Here is a 22182-nt window from a genome sequence, read left to right as displayed (position 1 = left end):
TTAGAACGCACCAACCAGGTGGCAGGCGGGGGCGGTCACGTGACCTTGCCTGATTGGATAGCAGCTCGCTCTGGTGGGATACCGCCGCACAAACACGCCGACACACACACTGGGCCATCTGGCAACACTAACTGGTGCAATCTGTTGTAGCAGTGTAAAATAGTGCAGCTACTAACCGACCCCCTCCCTCCCCCATCTGTTTACTGGTAACTCCGAGCCGAATCGACTGATTGTGGTGATGAGTTATGTAACTCTAGTGAAACATGCGCAAGGTGACGACATGAAATAAAAACACACATTACACGTGACTACAGCGGCATTTCTTGTGTTCAAGTCTACTCATTTTTGGGTTTAAAACACGTCTACATTGATAGCATTATACCAAATTGAAAGCTGCTCTTACTTCATTATCCAATTGCAACAGAGGGAGAGATAACTTTCTTAACCAATCACAACACTCCCAAAGACTCCCTGAGCCAATCACAACACAATGGTAACTTTCTTAACCAATCACAACACCCATGATGACTTCCTGATTCACTGCAGCGTTAGTCTCTCAATGCAGTGCTCCTCAGCTCTCTCTCTTGGATAAAAAAAACTCCCTTTGGAGCATGTTGCATATGAAAGTATGCAAGTAAAAATGTTTACACTTAAGTACACACATACACACACAAGAACAGAAACAAACAAGAACAGACAGACACAAGAACAGACAGACCAAAGAATAGACACAGACCGAACCACACACGCATACACACACACACGCCCGAGTACAAGTGGTTGATGTAAGGTGTGGACGTTGGGTGTCAGAGCCCGCCACAAGGGGCCGCCGTCGCCATGCGTTAGTGGCACTCAGTGGCATGCAGGTTGCGGAGGGAGAATAGGGGAGTTTCACTTGTGAAATGGAGATCTTGCCGTACTGGGTGAAGCTGCACCGCTGAGACGGGGATCTGCACCGAGCCCGGAGGGGCCGCCAGGAACACCTGGGGGACGCCACCTGGGAGCGCACACACACACACACACACACACACACACACACACACACACACACACACACACACACACACACACACACACACACACACACACACACACACACACACACACACACAAAGTTGTCAGAGGATTTGATTCATGGAATTCTGTCTGATTTCTTACAGACTATGTATACACCACTGTTAATTAATAATATTTTTAAGATACATGTCAATAATGAGCAGACAGGGGCTAGGCATCCTAGGGTTAAAAGTACGAGACACTGTTTGGGGTGTAAGGGGGAGTCTGGAAGCTCCGGGGTCTCACCTGAGTCCTGGCCCTGGCCGTGGGACACGTGCATGGAGGAGGAGCCCTGGGAGAAGGCGTTAAGCACGGCCAGCCCCCCGTCAGTCAGCGCGGGCGAGGAGGTGTACATCACCGTGTGGGGGCTGGGGTACATCATGTGACCCGCCGAGCCCGACGTCGTGACGATGTTGGCCGGCATGCTCGCCGTCGCTGCACGGAGAGAAGAGGAAAGGAAATGCTGGAAGGGAAGTATAAACGGAACGGGCGTCGAAGTTCAGACTCTGGCCACCAGATGGCGCTCTTGGGCTGAGGTCAGTACCGTTTGTCTGCGTGTGAAATCGCACTACGTTTTTGTTTTTGTTTGGCCACATTTAAGAGAGTTTCTGAAACATTGGTTTAGTTTATTGAAGTAATAAACTGGACTAACAGAGTAAAGTTTTGTATATTTAGCCGTTTTTGTTATTTTGAGCACCATTGTGTCAAATCGTCATTCTCATTTGTATGGTCACTGCCAAGAAGAACTAAGGACCATTGACAATACGTATATCTCAGAGAAATGCACCTTATTTTCATGAAATTGAACAAAACCGCAAACTTTGTGCAGAGCAACCAAAGTACACATTGCATCTTGAGCGCAAGACCATCTACTGAAAACAACCTCACATCCCTACTTACCATCCTCAAGATCTGCCTGTGTCAGTCTGACTCTCTGCCGTATTTCATTTTTTATAGACTTTGTTCATATCAGTAGCCTTGTGAGACCGCCGGGATTCTCACGTGTGCAGTCATTGCGACCTTACGCCGTTTAAGAACTCTCAGCTCTTGTCTAAGCCGGATGGAAGTAGAGCAAAAGAATGAAGGTTTCTGTTCATATTTCAACATAATTATTTAGTCTCTTGCTGAGCTATTTTGTTTTTCATCAGCAGACCTTGTCTTTCAAGATCTGAATCTCCCTCCCCTGAGCCCTGATTGGTCCCAACATATTTCAAGTTTTGGTTGAGGCTTAGGATTGGATGGAGGCAGGTCTGCTTTGTACAGAGGAACCAAGCTCTCTAGATCAGGATGTCTCACAAGGCTAGGGGCTAGGCTTCTTGCTCTAAAAAGGCTCACAGGCTAGGCGGCGGACATTGAGGGAATCGAACCTCCACTAAACTGGAGACCCTAGACCCGCTACCTGAGACCCTAGATCTGAAACCCTAGACCAGGGACTCTAGACCCAGGATCCTCGACCTGACATCTGAAGCCCCAGACCCTAGCCACTACGCTTTGCTCCTTGCCCACAGTGGGGGTCGTACCGGTGCGGATGGCGTGGGACTTCTCTGGAGCACGCACCAACTAAAACATCCGCCTCACCCTCGCTCTACTGAGAGACATTAACAAACAGATGCATCCATGTTTGTTTTTTAGAAGCAACACAGAGTGTGCTAACCTTAACCCTAACCCAAATCAAAGCACAGGACAAACAAATCAGTAATAATAGTACACATGCTTATCGTGAGAGACCTATTGAGACACATTAGGACGAATCGAATGTTGTAATCGGGCCCCCCTCAACGCTTATGCAGTGGCTCCAAGCTGTGGAGTCGGGGAACCCCACCAAGTTTGATTCCTCTTGTTTGAAAAGGTCTCATAGACTTCCAGCATAAACATACTGACAAGCTTATGACTCAGAGCCACGAGCAAACGACTCCTGATCCATGGGTTGGTGGTAGGGCGATGCCATCACGTTCACCGGGACTTTGATAATAACCGCAGCTGTTGTTTAGGTAATAACTATTTATGTTGAAGCAGATGCATCAAGTTAAAGTGAGGGGTCTTCAGAGCTGGAAACGGGGTCACGGTCCAAAAACTGAATGGAACCACTGGACTAATTTTATAGTGATAGCCGCCGCGGACCTGGGTGTGTCTGTGGGCCTGCTAGATGTGAGACAGGGGCTAGCAATATGCTAGCTAGAGGCTTGCGAGAGGCTAGCGAGAGGCTTGCGAGAGTCTAACGAGATAGTAGATAGCGGCTTGTGAGAGGCTAGCACGAGGCTAGTGTGAGGCTAGCGTGGGGCTAGCGTGGGGGCCAGCTAGATGTTAGTGAGATGCTAGCGAGGTGCTAACGAAATGCTAGCAAGAGGCTAGCGTAGGGGATAGGCAGATGCTAGCGTTGGGCTAGCAAGATGCTATCGAGAAGCTAACGAGCAGCAGCAGCAGTAGGAAGGCGGGGGTTGGGGTGGGGTTTGGAGTGGGGTGGTGTGGGGGGGGAGGGGTCACCTGCGAGGGAGACTGCGGCGGGGAATCGGAACACGGCCTGGGCCCCCTGCGCAGCGTGCTGGCCCGCCAGCGCCAGAGAGTGGTGCTGCAGCTGGCTCAGAGGAATGGTGGGGGTGCCGGGGGGAAGGGCTGTGCCTGCTGGAGGGGGCAACGCCGTGGGGGGGGGGGGGGTGGTGTAACGGGAGGGGGGGAGACACGGACGAATGAGTGGACAGAAAGACGGATGAAGTACCGACCATCAAACAGACATACAGGAAGAGACAAGTTAGGTGCGTTTAGTTTAGTTAGTTATGGATTAGCGCTGGTGAGGCTGGAGATGTACTTGCCTTTAGCTACTTCTTCTATATTTTGATTTATGTCATAATAAATGCGTATTTTTTAGGAATAAAATCCCATCTACAACCTGCAGTACCCTCATGTACCACCGGTGGTTTGAGCAGCATGGGTTGAAACGTACTGCTCTTGGGGAGTCCTCCAGTAACGCATGCAGGTGTGTTTGTACACAAGTGTGTGAACAATTCCCTTCACGATGCAAAACGCGTGGCTGAAAAGCAAATCCATAAAAACAATAAAACCTCCGGCTTTATCGTTTTACGACATCGTTGTTCGGAGGTGGATAATTTGAAAGGTCGTCAAAGGGGCATTAGAACGCGCACAAAAAAACAAAAACGATATGGCCTTTCTTGTCGTCAACATTTCGAGAAACGTGCATAACCTTCGTTTACAAATCCTCGAGTTCTCCCACCGTCGGACCCTACTCTCTGAACCCTACTCAAACGGAGTGTAAATATTGTGGTTCCCGTCCCATTTGTCCACAGGCTCCTCCAAACAGTTGCTTTATGGGGGCTCAGCAGCAGCAGCCCAGGGCAGGCCGTCTACTGGGGCCGTGGTCAGCGCTTGGGGGGGGGGGGGGGAGAGGGGTCTGTTGTTCCACCTGCCAGTCCTGCCATGTGCCAGACAGGTGGTGCCAGACAGGGGGTGCAAGACAGGGGGTGCAAGACAGGAAGCGAGAGAGCGGCATAGGGTGCAGAGAGAGAGAGCGAGAAAGAGAAAGAGAGAAAAGTTTAAGGTGTTGCACACAAGGGAGCTTCGAAGGGAGAGAAAGCGAGAGTGAAGGAGAAACAAGTGGAAGGTGTTTAATACGTGATGAAGGGGGGAAATGAATGCAAAGGAACTAAAGAGACTGGGAGAGACATAACAAACACCACAGGATAGCTCAACACAGAGAGGCCTGCCCGGCTTGTTCCTTCAGTCATCAGTCTACTCAGCGGTATTCTATTTCTCTGTCTGCCCCAGCCAATGGATGCTGCCACAGCTGTACACATACACAATACAGGATTGTTCTGAGCAGCATTAGAAACAACTCACACACATAAGGAACCTCACAGCAGGTCCTTTTGTTTCGAATACTATCAGGTAGGGCTGGATGAAAAAATCGATTTTGGTTCGATTTCATTAAAATTTTGCAACAGCGATTCATAGGGCATGAGATCGATTTTTTTTTGCTGTTGTTTTGTTACCATTATTATTTTTTTTGCACTTTAACAAACAATGCCTTAATGCAATTTGCAGTGATGGAGTTTTGTAGCTCAAGTACAATTTCACTTGCGATTCTTTTCTAATTTCAAAATTGCACTTTTGAGACTTGAGACAGTTTTGTTTAAAGCTCAAGTTTAAACTGTCCAATTTACAAGTGTGCACTTAAAACCTGTTGTTTAAGATAAAGAGAAAAAATAAAGTACATCTGTATTTTGTAACACAGTTGAGCCATTTTCATTACTTAAGAACAGATTGAATCGAATCGTGATTAATCGATTCAGAACCTTATGAATGAAATTAATGAAAATCTAATCGATTTTGGAAATTGGCCATGATACCCAGCCTTACTATCGGGTCAGAGGCCTGTTAGAACCCTAGTATGGCGTCCCTGTTAGAACCCTAGCATGGAGTCCTACATCATATTTGGTTCAAGCAGCAGTAAACATGGCCTCTGCGTGTGTTTAAGTGCAGTTGTGTGCGCAAGTCCATGTGTGCATGTGAGTGCATGTCTGTGCGTGTGAGTGCATAAGTGTGCATATGTATGTCTGTGTGTGTGTGTGGGTGAGTATATGCGTGTGTGCGAGTGTATGTGTGTGTGTGCGAGTACATGCATGCGTGTGTGAGTACATGCATGTGTGTGCGAGTGCATGTATGTGTGTGTGCGTGCATGTGTGCATGTGCACACCGTGTCCAGCTTCAGGATGGGCCGTGTCCTCCAGACAGAAGCACCTCCATTGTAAACAGTGGGGCTCATACCGTCTGTCCTCCTTCGAATATTCATGACTAATTACAGCGCAGTGTTCTTCAGCTCTTGGCCCGAGTCCATTGTGCGCTGCAAGCCTAATTATTCCTCTGACAGAGCTTTCAAAAGGCTGTAGCCCTCAGCATGACCTGAATATGAATATATATCTTCTTTAATAAATGAATGGCACCCAAAGACGATGAGGGTTATGAGGTGTTGTGGCGAGAGAATCGACGGGGAGACAAAAGGACAGGACCAGGGTTGAGGGGCGGGGCTGAGGGTCTTGTCATGAGCCTTACTTCAAACACAGAAGACCAAAAGTGGATGTTGAGTGGTCCCCATCGTCGCGATCTCTCTACAACATTTTCACATCAGAAACCTCATGATGGTGTTTTCAGCCATGGATGGTGTTTCCGTAATAAAGCAACAAGTCTACGTCACAAAGCACACTAGCACGTATCTATATTATTATTATTATCATCGATATTATTATTACTGTGGTTGACTCGGCTGAATACGAGGTGATCCAACGAAACAAACCAGTAAACATTTGCCGGTGAAATAACTATTAGTTTTTATCATATCGAGGGTTAGCATCACTGTTAGCATTAGCGTCTCAATTTCAGTCATCTTCTCAGACCTTCCACCTCGCCTTTCATTTTGCCGGCATTACAATTTCAGTTTAGAGAAAAAGTGGATATTATATTAGAGTGTGATCGAGACTCCTTGAGAAGCACCTTTGGTCAATGAAGCATGAAATGGAACCTCAATCAGCGCCCGCACACACACACACACACACACACCTGGCATGAACGTGAATCCCCCTGGCAGCTGCATGACCCCCGAGGTGGCTCCGCCGCCGGCTTTCAGGAGGGTCCCGTTGGCGCCGGAGTTGCCGCCGCCGGCCGAGACGGGCGCCAGGTAGTTGGTGATGGGGAAGGAGCTGCTGACCTGCATGCTGGTGGAGGTGGTGGGCACCGTGGACTGCCCGCTGGTCACCACGCCCCCTGGCAGGCTGGCCACCGTGAAGGCCGGCTTCAGCGTGTCCTGGAGGGGGGGGGGGGGGGGGGAGGAGGAGCCATGAGTGGACTAGTTTAACTTTTGATTGTATAATTGTTCTTCCTACAGGATATGGAATATAGACAAACAAGCTAAAATCTCTGTGAGCGGTGTTGCCAGATTGGGTGGGAAAATCTGGCCCAATCTGGCAACACTTTCCGCAAGCTCGTTCCCCCTCAGCCTCGAACCTCAGCCTTAACCCTCAGCCTCAGCCTCCACCCTCGGCACCCTCCCTCGGCCTTCACCCATCGGCCTTCACCCTCGGCCTTAACATCCTGCTCATGCTGGCGGCGTTACAAACATCTGGCAAATTCATGCTCAAATCAAAACACTGAACAATGATCTCTCCATCCGGACAGAACCCAACAGGTTGTGCGCTGGCATGCTCTGGCTTGCTCGGTATATTAATATGTGGAGAACATTGGCGATCTGGAAGAGTGAACGCAGTCGCCTGCGTTGCACCCAAGACAGCGCTGTGAACTGTGGTGTAGCACTTTAGCTTTAGTGCTTTGAATTGGGTGGAAAGGCTGCAGCCTTACTGAGCAATGTGCACCAATCAGTGACTAACGTGGAGAAAGAATGAAAAAAAAAAAGCACTTTGTATAAATAAACTTCTTCTGACTTCAGGACTGGAGCCGGGAGCCCTTCCTGTTTGGAAGAGGGGTCTCTTATGTTTCCCTTTCTACTCCACTATGCTCCGACGTGACGGCAGGTTGACCAGCTGGTTAAGCCTCATTACAGAGCGTGTCAGTTGCCAGCACCTAAAACAGCCCTATTAATAGTCCCCTCTCCTCTGTGAGCAGCTGGAGTCAAAGCACCTAGCCGCGGCGTGACAGAGAGCAGGCTTGTGGCTTTGTCAAGGTTGGATGGATGGGTGGGTCCCAGACCGGAATGGCCCAGACTAGAGTCATGCGCAGAGGAACGACCAAGGCCTGAGGCAGGGCAGGGTCATAGATCGTAGGGGGATTTAACTAATTGTACCTGTATGTACCATGAGGGCTGGTTAATGGACCCAGCTCGCACGCCTCAATCAAGGGATTTCCCCCCTACCAACGTGGTGCAGCTCTTTCAGGCTTCGGCTACGACAGAGCCTGCCAGAGCCGCGGGACGCGACGCGATAGGACATTTGTTTAAATGCCGGTGATCCCAACCTGATATTCAAATCCCAAACTGCAGCAGTCGTGCACACAACTAGAGCAACTCCTCTGAAAACACCAACCGGCTCAAACCAAGATTTCACTGGTGCTAAATAAAGACCCAAAATTGGGACCAAAAACATAGTGGCACACATTAACCGAGCAAGGTTGGTGATGAAGCAGTAGAATCTGCTATGTTCATGTGTATGTGTCTAGTTTGTGTGTGCGTGTTTGTGTCCGTGCATTCGAGCGTGCGTGTGCGTGGGCCCCATGAGGAGACTTCAGTAGGTGTCAGGCCACGTACTGAACACTCATCTCAGCCCACATCGTCCACACCTACACACTCCTATGTTGGCTTCAACAAGACGCTGGGAGGATGGTTTAGAACGGCTCCACTTATAGCCGAGAACAGCACCAGCCAGCCCTGCATTTATTTCCCTGAGAGGGGGGAGGTGGACGTCTTCTGCACTGCGTTCAGATCAAGGAAGACCCCTGGACCTGAGAGCCAGCTTCCTTGAGACGATGCAATGAGGGAAAAGGCTGTCCGAGAGGGATGGAGCAGAGTCAGCCCTGAGGAGAATACTTTGTGGTGGGATGGTAGGAATCAGGGGGCCGGCACTCACAACAACGCCAGCAGCGGCACCAGCGTGTGGAGGAAGGAGGGGGATCACAGTTGGCCTTGGAAAAATGAGCAAGAGCCACCAAACGCCCCCACAAAACCAACAACACAGATAGGATCAAGGAGCATGGAGGATGGAGGGATGGGAGGGGGGGGGGGGGGGGGAAGTGGGGCAGATACCAGACAGAGGGTTCAACATGTTGGGGGGGGGGGGGCGGGTTGGGGGGATGTCAGCACAGCAGGCCTGATACCACCTGCACAGTGGAGCTATTGATTTGTAGAGCGGACTGATCAAACACAGGACTTGGTGAGAGAGCAGAGGAGTAGGCAGTGTTCAGGGCCCACCAATCACACGTTACCACATGACACACACCCACACCCACACCCACACCCACACACGTCTTAACCTTTGTAGTTCTGAGACACAAAAGAACACAAGTGGGAGTGTATCGCTCCCATATTTTAATGCACTCCAGATTTCCAACGGGTTGGGATGAGGAACTAAATGATTATGGATGTCACTAATGTGTCAGGGAGAACACAATGGGGCCGCGGTTCCCATTGTGTTTCCTTTCTGACGTGAATCAGACAACAGCCCGAGAGGAGTGGAGACAAGGACAACGGCAGGCGACGGCACATCAACAGGAGGGGACCGTAGAATAGGACCTGAGTGGCGTTGATCTACAGCCAGCTGGGGGATGGCTTCGCGCGTGCCCATATCTGAGCTGAACCCGGGGGGCTTGGCAGGTCCAGGGTCGTTCACCTTGTTAGTTAAACACCAACGGATCGGAATGGGTCGACTCTCTTTCACTTCAAAGAAAAGAACATGTGAATCTATGCTACTCACCAGCTTCAGAAAAAGACTAAAGTCTTGCTTGTTCAGAGTTCACCTGGACTCTGCAAAGCCCCCCCTCTCACGCACTTGCTGCATGTTGTACGTCCTTGAACTTAAAAAGTAGTACTTAGCATTGTGTAGCATCTTATCCTAGCTATCTTTGTTGAATACAGGGAATGGGTTAACCTTTTGATAGTGCTTGGCACTTGGTTCTATGAACATCTTCGCTGTACCGACAGCGATATATTGTTGTTTTTCCTTCTTCTGATAACTGTACTTATTGTAAGTCACTTTGGATAAGAACGTCTGCTAAAAGCCCTGAACGTTAATGTTAATGCTAAGCTACTCTCTCAACCAACCCCGAACGCCTGGTCCTTTTTCCTACGCCACCGTGAAGCCATGCATGTATTCAAATGAGTCATGTGGCCGATAACAACCTTAACAAACATTCATAATATATAGTCGTTGCAATCTGTTGCTCCGACGACAACCGACGTTGCCTTTTCGTACCGCGCCCGAGAATGCCAAATGCAGTGGGCTGAAACAAACACAGAGAGACAGAGACAGAGAGAGACACACTCGTGACTTGGCTGCACCATTACAAACATAATAGCTCTGCACCCATGGGGGCCCTCTCTCTTCGTCCTGACCGTCCTGGAAAAGGGTGAGCACAGGGAGGAGAGGGACAGCCTGGAGGCTGGAAGGCCGGGCCCCGAGGTTCGGGATAGAGGGGGGGACGGGCATGAGGTTCACGTGGGACAGGCGACCGGGGGACTGGAGAGAGGATAAGGGCGAGGGCAACAGCTGAGGGGACAGACAGCTGGCAGGGAACCTGATCACCTCTGAGTGTGGACGGACGGAGGGTGTGTGTGTGTGTGGGGGGGGTGATATTAACCCTCGTTGCGCCAGCTGAGGCGACAGCAGACGTGAGGCCTTGTGACTGACACACACACACACACACACACACACACACACACACACACACACACACACACACACACACACACACACACACACACACACACACACACACACACACACACACACACACACCCCAAAAGTGTGACGATACCCAACAGTTTAAATATCGGACAAACTACAGCTCCAGTGAACCATTTGCAGTAATTTAATATGTAAAGTTCAACCTTGGACAACACAAGACAGTTGCTCTCGCCTCCAACATCGGATCCTGTTTATTTCACTTTCTTGATATCAGATCCCTTTCTGCGGATTCATTCCTCACCACCATTACCACATCTCACGCTGGGGGTTAACACCGGCCAAACCCAGCGGTGGCATGTGTGAATCCCCTCCTGCGGACAGCCCTGTGTCACCGTGTTCTCCGGTGGTGTTTGACCGTGGCCCGCAGCACCGGCCCCGCCAGGCAGTGGCCATAGCCCTGACCTACATACGGCTCCCCCGCTGACCTCCGGCGTTGTTTGACCGTGTCTTTCCTGTGCAAACGGTGGCTCTATAAACAGCTCCTCCTCCCCGTTCCAGAGTGGAGCCGCTGCATAGTAAACATAGACCAGGATGGTGTCAAGCATTCCGACGCACCAGCAGTGGGGTCTGGGTGGGTGGGTGGTGGTGTGGGAGGGGCGGGGTTTAGGGGGGAGGGGGCGGGGGGCTGGGAGAGCCTCATTGCCCAGCAATGTTAAAGCGTAGAAACCAAGCGAACTTCTTTTTTTAAACTTTTTTTTTCTTCCTTCCCTTCTCTGTGGCTAATTACGTATCCTGTTTGTTCTGGTGTGCGGTCGTGATTGAAAAGGAGTGTCTGATAAGACGAAGGTTTAGAAGACAACCATCTGCCCTACATCTGACACCGTTCTCATGAAATGACTTGAAAGCAGTGGTTCACTTCACTTCAGAAGGTTTTAGGTTGGTCAGCTCTGATTGGCTGACAGTTGACAGTGGCTGTTCCTGTTGTTGGTAAAAGGTCAACACAGTTTGACCTCAATCACTTGCTCTAACACATGCTTCTCACATCTCCACTGAAATAACCTCACAAAGTTAATTGAGCCCTTGGCTTCATACTGATTCAAAACAGTAAAATGTGAGAAATTGGAGAAACATGCCACCTAGTCATTTGACAGCATTCCAAATTCACAAATGACTTGTGGTATATTTCTACTTTTAGCCCGTACAGCTTCTCAGACACTGAGAAGCCCTGGGCGGGTGAATATTGCTCCCTGGGAATCACCTCCGTAATCCCAGCATGCAATAGGGGCCCATTAAGACTTCCAGGCCGGCGACCCGGTACACCGCTCCGCCTCTCCGTTCAGCCCGGAGCGCCAAGTATTCCAAGATACGAACATCAGGGACCAACCGTGAGGTCCAACAAAGCCGGGTCAGCGGGCCACGCAACAGTATACTGAGTGAGTGACACACACAGAGAGAGAGAGAGAGAGAGAGAGAGAGAGAGAGAGAGAGAGAGAGAGAGAGAGAGAGAGAGAGAGAGAGAGAGAGAGAGAGAGAGAGAGAGAGAGAGAGAGAGAGAGAGAGAGAGAGAGAGAGAGAGAGAGAGAGAGAGAGAGAGAGAGAGAGAGAGAGAGAGAGAGAGAGAGAGAGAGAGAGAGAGAGAGAGAGAGAGCATTTAAAAATATCAGACCCCTAGGCAGTGAAGCCTCCCGCCACGGCGGAGGGGGACTGCGAGAGAGCGACGGTACTAGGGCCCCAGAGTCGGGCTCTGGAGGGCCCATCGCGTGGTGTCAGGGGGGGGCGTCGGCGGCCCCACGCTGCTAATCTCCCCATTTGCTGGCTCTCGTCTGCCGCTCTGTCAGTCGGCCAGCGGCGTGGAATTCGCGGCTCCGTTTGGGACTGCTAAAAAAGGCAAGGCAGCCCAAGTGGAGGAGAGCTCAGCCAATGCCGTGTGACCTGACCAGTTGCTCACTGTAAAATAAGGAGAGGGTGGGTGGGTGGAGGGGGGGGGGGGGACATAACATAGCCTTATCCCTCCCCCCTTCTCCCTTTTGGCACAGCTGAACTATCCTTCCCCCCACAACAGCTCTCTTACTCCTTCTCTCCCCCTTTTCTAACTGCGTGTTCCCCTCTCTCTCTCTCTCTCTCTCCCCCCTTTCTAACTGTGTCCCACTCTCACTCTTTCTCCCCCTTATCCAACTATGTGTAACTCTCTCTCCCCATTATCTAACTGCGTGTGTCTCACTCTCCTCCCCCTTTCCTATTTCTTGTCAACTCAAACCCACTGTTACCTCATCCCAGGTCACCAGACACCCTTTTAATAAGCAGCTCCGTGGTGATAAGTGAGAAAAACACAGTTAAATCAACTCTCCGTCATCAATGATTCCTAGCTATCACCTGGCACCAATCGCCATCAACAACACACCCCCCATGGACCAACACACTTCCTGTGTGTCTCCCCTCCAGTCTCTCCTACTCCCGAACCCCGTTTCCCACGAGCAAGGACGTTCCGTTCACCCTGCTGACCATCACCCTCTGAGCCACAGAGTAACGCTCCTCAAAACGCTCATCTTCTCAAAGTCCTCCTGGTGATCTAGGGGGCCATGTGACTGTCACGCACTCACCCATCGAGCTGTGTTAGACTGATCATCTAGAACATGTACTATACCACTCAAAACACGCACACACACACTTTGAGCTGTATTGGACTTTCACCTTGTGCCCTTGATCAAGTCTTTAAAGACTCATTTAGAACATTTCCTATATCTCTCAGTAAACCACACACCAGCAGTTTGACGAACAGTTGAAATATTGTTCCTCCTATCGTTCCTCTCCCCGTTCAGTTCCTCAGAGTCCACTTCATCCCTAGTCATGTGTTTACGATGACACGGTAGCCGTCTAATCTGTGGCAAATGCGGGCCGACCGCGGCCACGATAAAGGGGGTACATCGCCTAACATAGTCATCGCTTGGATCTTCTTCTCCAAACACACGGCAGGCCAAGTTGGCCCGTTACCGCGGGCGAACGTGAAGAGAAGGCGGTACATCATCTTAAAGAGTTAAGTGGGCACCCGAGCTGCCCTGGGATTGGTCCATCTGACCCTGACAGCCAAGGACAACACAACTTTAAAAACAGAAGATAGGACGACAGCAACGAATCCTCTGTTGATTATCAGGTGAGCCACACAGCACCGTGAGAGAGAGGAAAACGGTAACATGCAGCTCCGGCCTCGGGTCTCCAGTTTGCCATCATCCCAGAAGGAGTCAACTCTCCTGTACCGATACCCTTCTCTGGTGGGATCACCGAGCATTAGGTGCTAACCTGCTAAGCCCTAACGTTGCGCTCGCTTGGCCAACAGAGAGGCAAGGACGCGGCCCGCTAAGAGAGTGTTGGCAACATCGCTACGGCAACGGATTCGTCGCATGGGTTTGCTTCTCTCTTTACATGTTCGTTTCCAGCAGCTCATCCCCAGCTCCTACGCAGCACATCGGCCTCTAGTCTTCTCCTACTCCTCCTCCCTTTCAACCTCCAACTCCTCCATCTTGATCGCCTCTTCCCAACCCCCCAGCCGGTGAGAGCCAGGGAATGTTTAGACTGGACCCAGACTGTATGTGTGACATACGGCTCCGCTGACGAATGGAGGCCAGACGCAGTGGGGGCGACGCGGCCAAGAGGCGGAGCAAAGGAGGGTGGGGGAGATAGAGCTGGGGTCGGGGGTGGAGATAGAGGTGGGGAGGGTGGAGGAGATAGAGGTGATCGAGGAAGTGGATGTGGTGGGAATGGATTCAAGAGGATCTCCACTGACTAACTACTACTACCACCACTGGGGTAACCATAACAACCGTGCTCCATCCCTGACATGTGTCACACTGGAACAGTATTGAGGACTTCCTCCTGGGGCCGCTGCTGACGTGATGACGCAAACAAAGCTGCACTGGGGGGGGGGGGGGGAACCCCTCCATAGAGCGAGTTGGGTGCATTGGGAGACGAAACGCACCCAACCGAAGGTTTCAATTCCTCCGGTTCTGTCCCAACACACGGACACACACTTGATCTTATGGATATACAGCCCCAACCAGCCCCCCCCCTATCCACACTCACATCTACACTTTCCCTCCGACTAACTAAATGACAAGAGGCTTGAAAAAAAGGCAGCAATGGCAGAACTCCCTAGACAGCTGCAGCTCATAAGGAATGTGAGGGGCCTCAGCCAAACAGAGCAGGCCGGGAAACCAGACCATATATGGACATACAGCCTAAATCTAATTTTTATCAATGAGTTGGCCTAAGAGTACATGCAAAAGGTGAGCCCCCCCCCCCCCCCCCAACGAACACACACATCACAGCTGGGGTATGGTCCAGATTAGCAACTGTCCTGTAAATGCATAGGGGGGACGCGCCAGAGAATCATTCATCTTTAATCCCTGCAAACAGTAGAGGCCCCCCAGCACCTGATAGAGATGAAAGTAAGTAAGTAAGTAAGTAAGTGTGTGTGTGTGTGTATTCCTATCCCCTGCACAATGGGAAAGTTCGAAGATCAAGGCCCGATCACAGTCACTGTGTGACTGTGATCGTGTGTGTGTGTGTGTGTGTGTGTGTGTGTGTGTGTGTGTGAGTGTGAGTGTGAGTGTGTGTGTGTGTGTGTGTGTGTGTTTGTGTGTGTATTCCTATCCCCTGCACAATGGGAAAGTTCGAAGATCAAGGCCCGATCACAGTCACTGCGTTAATAAACACACAGCGTTCAGGAAATAGCATCCTTTGTGCAGCATTCACCAAGGAAGAGAAAAAAAAAGATTCTTTAACCATTTCTTCCAGCCCTACAGCACATTATTGCGCTTCTTTTTCCTTTTGGCCTTGACGTAAAGGTTATTTAAACCCATTCCTGAATCAAACTGCAAAGGCCCAACCATACTCTCCACCACAATCACACTCACACCACCAATCATTGACAAACATGACTCAGTGTGTAAAAACATAGTCTTCTCCATCCGTGCGTGATGACGGCGCTATTCATCAGCCCGCAGTGTTTGACTCGAGCGGTGTAATTAAAAGGGAAACGCTGGACTGCGTGTTTTACATCTGTAACACAAGCCAGAGCGGCTGTGATTTACTTCCTGGGTGAGAGGTCAACAGCGGAGCGGAGACGGGTCTGGTCCGATGACCGTCCTCCACTGTTCCCCTTCCTCCTTTAGCCTTTTTGCGAGAGAGGCTTAAACGTCGGGCCTACTTAGGAACGGTTTTAAGGGCCTTATCACAGCGAGCCACATGTAGAGTGTAACCAGGTACGCAGAGTGACGGACATCAGGGGGAAAGTGGATTTACCACACGGAGACGCTCCCATTTTCCACCAACGGACGGACCCGAGATTTATGTGCTCTTCCTGCGTCGCTTGACTGGCTTTTTGAGTGTGTGTGTGTGTGTGTGTGTGTGTGTGTGTGTGTGTGTGTGTGTGTGTGTGTGTGTGTGTGTGTGTGTGTGTGTGTATATAAGAACTTGCTGGCTTTTGCTTTGTGTAAAGAAAACATTGGTGGCTGTAACGCGCTCAAATCCTGAAAGAAAATGTTTCGTAAAATAATATTTAAAAGTATAGCTCTTCCCTCCCGGTTGCCAGACCCTAACCCAAACCAAAACAAGATGTGAACCTGATCCTGAGCCATAACTCTACTGTAACCTAACCATGGGGAGGTGGTTCTGGATTACTAGAGATACGGTCACCTTGCCCATCAGAGCAAAGACAAAGTTCCCTACGATGTCCGAGAGAATCGTGGTATATTAAAATTGAGTTCTTCTAACAATTTCAGCTGAGATCGGAAATCCTTTTATTTAATATTTGTTTTCCAATTTTAAAAACCCGCCTGAGGAATGTGCTGCAATCAGAACCTTTTTCCTCCAAAATAGACTGAATAACGATTACGTTAAAGATGAACCGATGTGAAATGTTCCAACCCGCTTCCAACCGGTTTCGGCGAGAGCGAAGATCGCCCCGACCGTCTTCCTGATTGGCCAATTTTATTGTGCTACGTTCCGCTGTTGCGTGCATATCCTGAAAAATCGACCGCTCACCTTTCCCTCGCCCATGCTCTCGGACTCGGACACCTGGTACGTGAGGTCCGTCTCCTCGAAGCCCGTGGCGCTCATGCGCTGGTCCGTGGAGGGGTCGGAGCGCGGCGGCGAGTCGGGCGAGTTGAGGCAGGTCTGGATCAGGGCCTTGCCCGTCTCGCTGGTGATCATGGGCTGCAGCTTGCGCGTGGCGAAGGTGTACACGTGGCCCGTCTCGCTGGCCACCAGCAGCAGCACCTGGGTGCCCGTCAGTGTGGAGAGCTCGTACGCCTGGGGGGGGGGGGGGGGGGGGGGGAGAGAGAGAGCGAGAGAGAGAGCGACGTGAACGTCAGAAGAAACACAAGGGGAGGCAGCAGCGTCACCATGGTGATGGCCGATGGGTCCGGGGAGGGAAGGGGGGTCAGGTTAAGGTCTGTTTCTCTGAGATATCGATAAAGGTCTGGATGGGGCAAGAGGGATTGAGACGTCGGCGTCCCTTCCGAGCAAGGGGTTGCCGGTTCAATCCCCCTTGTGAACGGCAAAGGGGTCCGGCCCGGTCTGTTGGGCAGTGATAGCGATAAGAGTATGGAGGAGGAAAGAGGGGTCGCTGGTTCATTCCCTCTCGCCTCATGTATACTCTCCTGCCCGTTTCAAAATCGGTGGGTTGTAATCGCGTGTACTTAACCTGTACTCAAACCTCGAGTGTAATTCCAACGCGATGGAATAACGGGCTGCATGGTGGAGATGAAAACAATCCCCAGCAATTCGAGCCTAGAAAGAAAACACTACAGTCTAAAAATACCCTAACAGCGGAGTCTGACGTATAGCAGAAATGCTGCTAAAATAACACGAGATAAGGCCGCCCGGAATAGGCAGTGTGAAGAAGACATTGTAGTGAAGACACTGATTACGGCCTGCTGCTAGTGGTGGGGATGGTGGTGCCGGTGAGATTAGGAAGGGAGGAGAAGGGGACGGCGAGCCACAGCCAGGTATCCATGAGCACTGAATCATTTTGAGTGTGAAGAATTGGCTGGCTATGAAACACAACACCAGCGTCTCATGCTGCCTCCTCTCTGCCTTGTCGTGTGTCACACACACACAGAGCCCGACCGATATATCGGCAGGCCGATATTATCGGCCGATATTAGGCATTTTTCAAACTATTAGGTATCGGCATTTATAATGGCCGATAAATTAATATTTAAAAAAAAAAAAGTTTGTCCACCAGAGGGCGCTCTAAGCCCCAAACCCGCTGATTCAGCCAGAGTTAGGCAGAGTGAATGACGGAGATCGACGGAGATCATCGGCGTTGTTCATGTGTGCAAGTGTGTTCATGGTAAGTTGGCAACTATCACGAGACATACATTGCTTGAATAACAATTAAAAGAACATCCCCATCAATTCTCTTGTTACGTTTTAGCTGAGAGTGAAAAGGATTTAAAGGATAACTACAAATAACCAATGTTAGGGAAATCTGTTTGTTTTGTTGCACGTTTCTGGATTTTTTTAAAAAATATATATCGGCCGATATATCGGCATATCGGATTTTTAAATCACAAAATATTCGTATCGGTATTAAAAAACCTATATCGGTGTCACACACACACACACACACACACACACACACACACACACACACACACACACACACACACACACACACACACACACACACACACACACACACACACACACACACACACACACACACACCCATGTAGTCATGGACTCTGATTGAACTCTGGAGGGCTGCCTTCATCTGTGGTTGAGTCATGTGTTAGGAGGAAGGCATAAAATAACCATATCACCTTGATATGGAGAAGATCGACTCGTAGTTTTAGGGAAGTGGGGGTCATAACTCAAAGAACGAGCGCCAAAGTGCTCGACATAAAGCGTAACGTAATCAAACATTAAAGGAACAGGATTGTCAGTGGGTGAGTTTGAATGCCGAGTTAAAACCGGACATACAAACTGTGAATCGCGCCATGCACCCTGGTATGCTGACATCTGTCGCTTTGGTCGAAGAAGAAGAAGAAGAAGAAGAAGAAGAAGAAGAGGGTTGGAGAAGAGGGTTGGAGAAGAAGAGGGTTGGAGAAGAAGAAGAAGAAGACTGTAGAGCTCATCTCATGTGTACCTAAATGGAGCCATTTAGCAGCATGTAATTAACTCAAGAGCCTTCCATCACGTCCCTCTTGATTAGCATCGCCGACCAACAGCTCTGTGTGTTTATTCATGCGTTTGTATGTTCGAGCTCTCTCCAGTCCATCAGGAGGGACTCGCTGGAACAAGCATCATTAGAGGGTTTTCCACACGGTGGGATTTAGCAATGTGGCTGCGATGGATTCAGTTCCATTAGGGATGACGTGAAGCACTGCTTATTGTTAAGGGACCGTGTTTCCGACTGTATCACGTTATTGTTAGGGAGTGGAGGCGTGTGTTGGTTAGGTAGGCGTGCTTTAATCACTATCTCCTCCAAACCTGAAACCTTGTGGTTCAACTTTACCAATTCCTTTCTGTATGAGGACCCCTAATAATAATAATAATAATAATAATAATAATAACAATAACAACAACAACAACAGTTACAACACAGGAACCATGACGACTGATGAACTGTGGGTTACGTAAGGGATAATGCCCGACGAGGTGTCCATTATCAGGAATTAATGGACGACGTGGAGGCGTGAACCGTCCGACGCGAAGCGGAGGACGGTTGCCTCCGCGAAGTCCATTAATTCCTGATAATGGACACCTCGAAGGGCATTATCCCGCTTATACCACGGTCACTTACCAACGGTGACCAAATTAAGACCATTAATTTATATTTTCATGCGTTTTACAATCCGAATATAAAGTTTTCCACAAAACATACATTTGTTTGCCTGGTTACGCCTGAGGGTCTGACTAATACCCGGAACCACCATTACACGCCCGTTGGGTTCTCATGCAACGGAAACGTTGTTCACTCCTCCAGTAATTAGGACGGACCATAGCTACGACTTTAGAACGGGAGGTAGCGGGAGGTATTATAGTCCGCTGAGCTTTGTTTTGTTTCCCGTTGCTATGGTGACTACCATTTTAGAGACGATACGCCAGCTAGCGCATTAATTGAGAACGGTAAACAGACAATTTGACGGAACTACTTGTCCAGGTGTCCGTATATCAGGAGATAATGCACACCCTGCATCCAATCAGAATCGAGTATTCCCGCAGACCGTGGTATAAGGTTTAATATTGTCTAGAGCCTCAACTACTGGTTGTGTTGCCATGAGCCTGCGTTCAGACAACCCAGTTTCCACGACAACAGTCTGAATGAGAATTATTTATTTATTTAAACAGCTACAATGTGTAGTAGTTTTGATCTCTTAAACTGCTTTGATCGCCTTTATTTTGGACAAAAGTAATTAAAACCTGCCCGTTTAAATCAAATGGTTTCTTCTAAAGGCTGTGATTAGTTAAATGACCAGCATGCCCCACGGGTTGGGCGACGGACTCCTGCAATCAGTGTGACTGATGCGATTGGTCTAAACAACAACCAGCGCCAAAGCCTGTATGGGAATGGGATGCTTTCAGTGGGTCAGAGTGGTGGTAGGGGTTGGTTGTCGTGGCGGTTGAAGCACGGGTGAGGATAATGGTCGAAAATTATGAAATGGTTGTGAGAATGGGAATATTGAGGGGTTATTGGAAGTGTTCATAATGTGTCATGAATGATGGTGTTCAAGTTAATGTCGGTGATAGTGTATGTTGGTGGTAATGATATGGAGTAGTATTGGTAATGATATTGACTTATTGGTGGTAGACTAGTCAGTAGGCCTATCGTTGGTATCTGCAATGATGTAGTGAGAGGTGATGGTTGATGTAGTAATGGTATTGATAAGAGTTCATATACGTGGCTCTGGTAGACTAGTTAGCGATATTGGTAACTGTATGGATACTGTAAGTGGTAATGATTGGTGTGATATTGGTACAGTGGTCATTAGTGGCGATGATAGACTAGTTAGCATTATTGCTAACGGTAATGATGTCAGCTGGGTGGGGGGGGGGGGGTCTTCGACGGTCCTCTGATCTGCGCTGTAGGGGGTTTGGTCAGCTGTTACCAACAACAGGCTCAGACACTGCTGCTGCTGCCGCCGTCTCCTCACAGCTCATCTACAATGTGTGCATTCATAGAGACAATGGTGCCTATATGTGCGGATGTTTATTGGACCTTGTGTTTGTATGTGCATGGGAGTGTGATGAAGTTATGGCTTGAGCGCCCATTCAAACAGTTATAATTTGGCTGTCTTGCATTGACAGCAAACTCTGGTTGCAACACGTTGTCTGCACACTGTGGGAGTTCCTACAATTCGGTGTATCGTTCTGAGCTTTATCGTTGTGAACCAAAACAGACTGTAATATACTCGTGTCGTTGTACAGGTAATGCAACGTCGGACCCCATGAATGAATGAAGGAAAGAAGGAACGTGAGGCACCATGCATTATGCCATAGCCTAGACTAAAGCATGCATGGGTAAAATAAAGCACTGCAATAACGATACGCTTTATTAAGACCAGGCCTTGCTGTACAGGGTCAACAGAAAGTGGAGGAGGGGGTAATCGAGGAAACAGTCAGGCATGAATCAACTCACCTTCTTCATGATACCAGTCTTCCGCTTGCTGAAAGTTGTGTAGCGCCTCAACTTGTTGTCAATAAACTCCATCTTGATCTTGACGCGCCCCCGCGTCTTCTTGCCCGGCTTCGCCCCGGCGACCCCCCCGGGCACCATGCCGTACGCTCCAGGGGGGACCCCCATCTCCTGCCCCGTCACGGCCGCCTCCATCTCGCACCTCTCCCGCTTCACCCCTCTCCGGCTGTCCCCGATGGAACCGATCTGGTCGTCCTCTTCGCCGGAGTCGGAGTCGTTCTCCGAGCCGCTCTGGTTGTTGTCCCGCTCGTACCTCGTCCCCCCGTGCATGTCCAGCCCGACGTTCAACGCCCCCAGGCCCCCCTGCAGTCCGGGGGGCTGCAGGGTGGTCAGCCCCGTCCCGTTACCTGTCCTCACGCCTCTCGAACCTCCCGGGGGGCCGTTGCTCCCCAACATCCCGATGCTGTTGCTGCTCCTACCCCCCGCCTGTCGCCCGCTCGCAGCCCCAACACCGACACCCACGCTGGTACCGAACCCTGCTGACGACTGTCCGGCTTTGGCCAAAACGGGACGGAGTCCGCTCCCGAGGTGCCCCGACCCGTGTCCTGCGATGCCCCTGCTGGCTGAAGCTGATCCGTTCGCAGAGTGTGCCGATCCAGCCCGGCTTGGGAACATCCTATTTAAGGAAGCAAGTATCTAAACACACCAGCTCAGGAGCTGCAGCAGCCAGTCCGGTAAATGACTTCAAAACACACCTAAAGACTTTGACCTTTGACCTTTTGGCAGGGTAAACACCGAGACCCGTTGTTGATGTTTTGGAGACTCTTGGAAAACTGTCACGCCAACTTTCAAAAGTGATGCTGCCCCGGAAAACCTCCTCCTGCACGGGACGGGCTGAGCTCAGCCTCCTCTGTCACCAAAACTCGGAGCGCCTTCTCAAAAAGGAGAGGGCGGAGGACCGCCTGGGCGTCAATCCTCCACGTCACCTAGTCCGCTTTCTAAACTACCAACGTCGTCATTCCTTTCCGCCGCCCGTAAGTTAAATGGATGTTAAACCGTTGATTGTGTTCGGTAAAAGCGTCGGGACACACTGCCAAACGCGAGAATCGTAAGTTAGAGTTTAAAAACCAC

General features: G+C 50.1%; 1 protein-coding gene across 3 annotated transcripts in view; it reads right to left on the bottom strand.

Moving 5' to 3' along the window:
- srfb (serum response factor b) overlaps positions 1 to 22182 on the bottom strand; it is a 25027-nt gene extending 2845 nt beyond the window's left edge. The window contains exons 1-6 of one of the 3 annotated variants that reach the window (XM_030379738.1): positions 21055 to 22182; positions 16452 to 16718; positions 6625 to 6868; positions 3541 to 3678; positions 1303 to 1491; positions 896 to 997 (exon numbers count right to left, since the gene is read on the bottom strand). In XM_030379738.1, coding sequence (XP_030235598.1) covers positions 896 to 997; positions 1303 to 1491; positions 3541 to 3678; positions 6625 to 6868; positions 16452 to 16718; positions 21055 to 21726 — 1612 coding nt within the window. In that variant the 5' untranslated portion in view covers positions 21727 to 22182. The remainder of the gene's footprint in view (positions 1 to 895; positions 998 to 1302; positions 1492 to 3540; positions 3679 to 6624; positions 6869 to 16451; positions 16719 to 21054) is intronic. The other 2 variants (XM_030379737.1, XM_030379739.1) reach the window with 2 other exon arrangements.

Source organism: Gadus morhua, chromosome 15 (genome assembly GCF_902167405.1).
Source record: "Gadus morhua chromosome 15, gadMor3.0, whole genome shotgun sequence".
In the NCBI taxonomy this organism is placed as follows: Eukaryota; Metazoa; Chordata; class Actinopteri; order Gadiformes; family Gadidae; genus Gadus; species Gadus morhua.
Note: the sequence above shows the minus strand (reverse complement) of the source record. Positions and strands in the feature narration are given on the sequence as shown.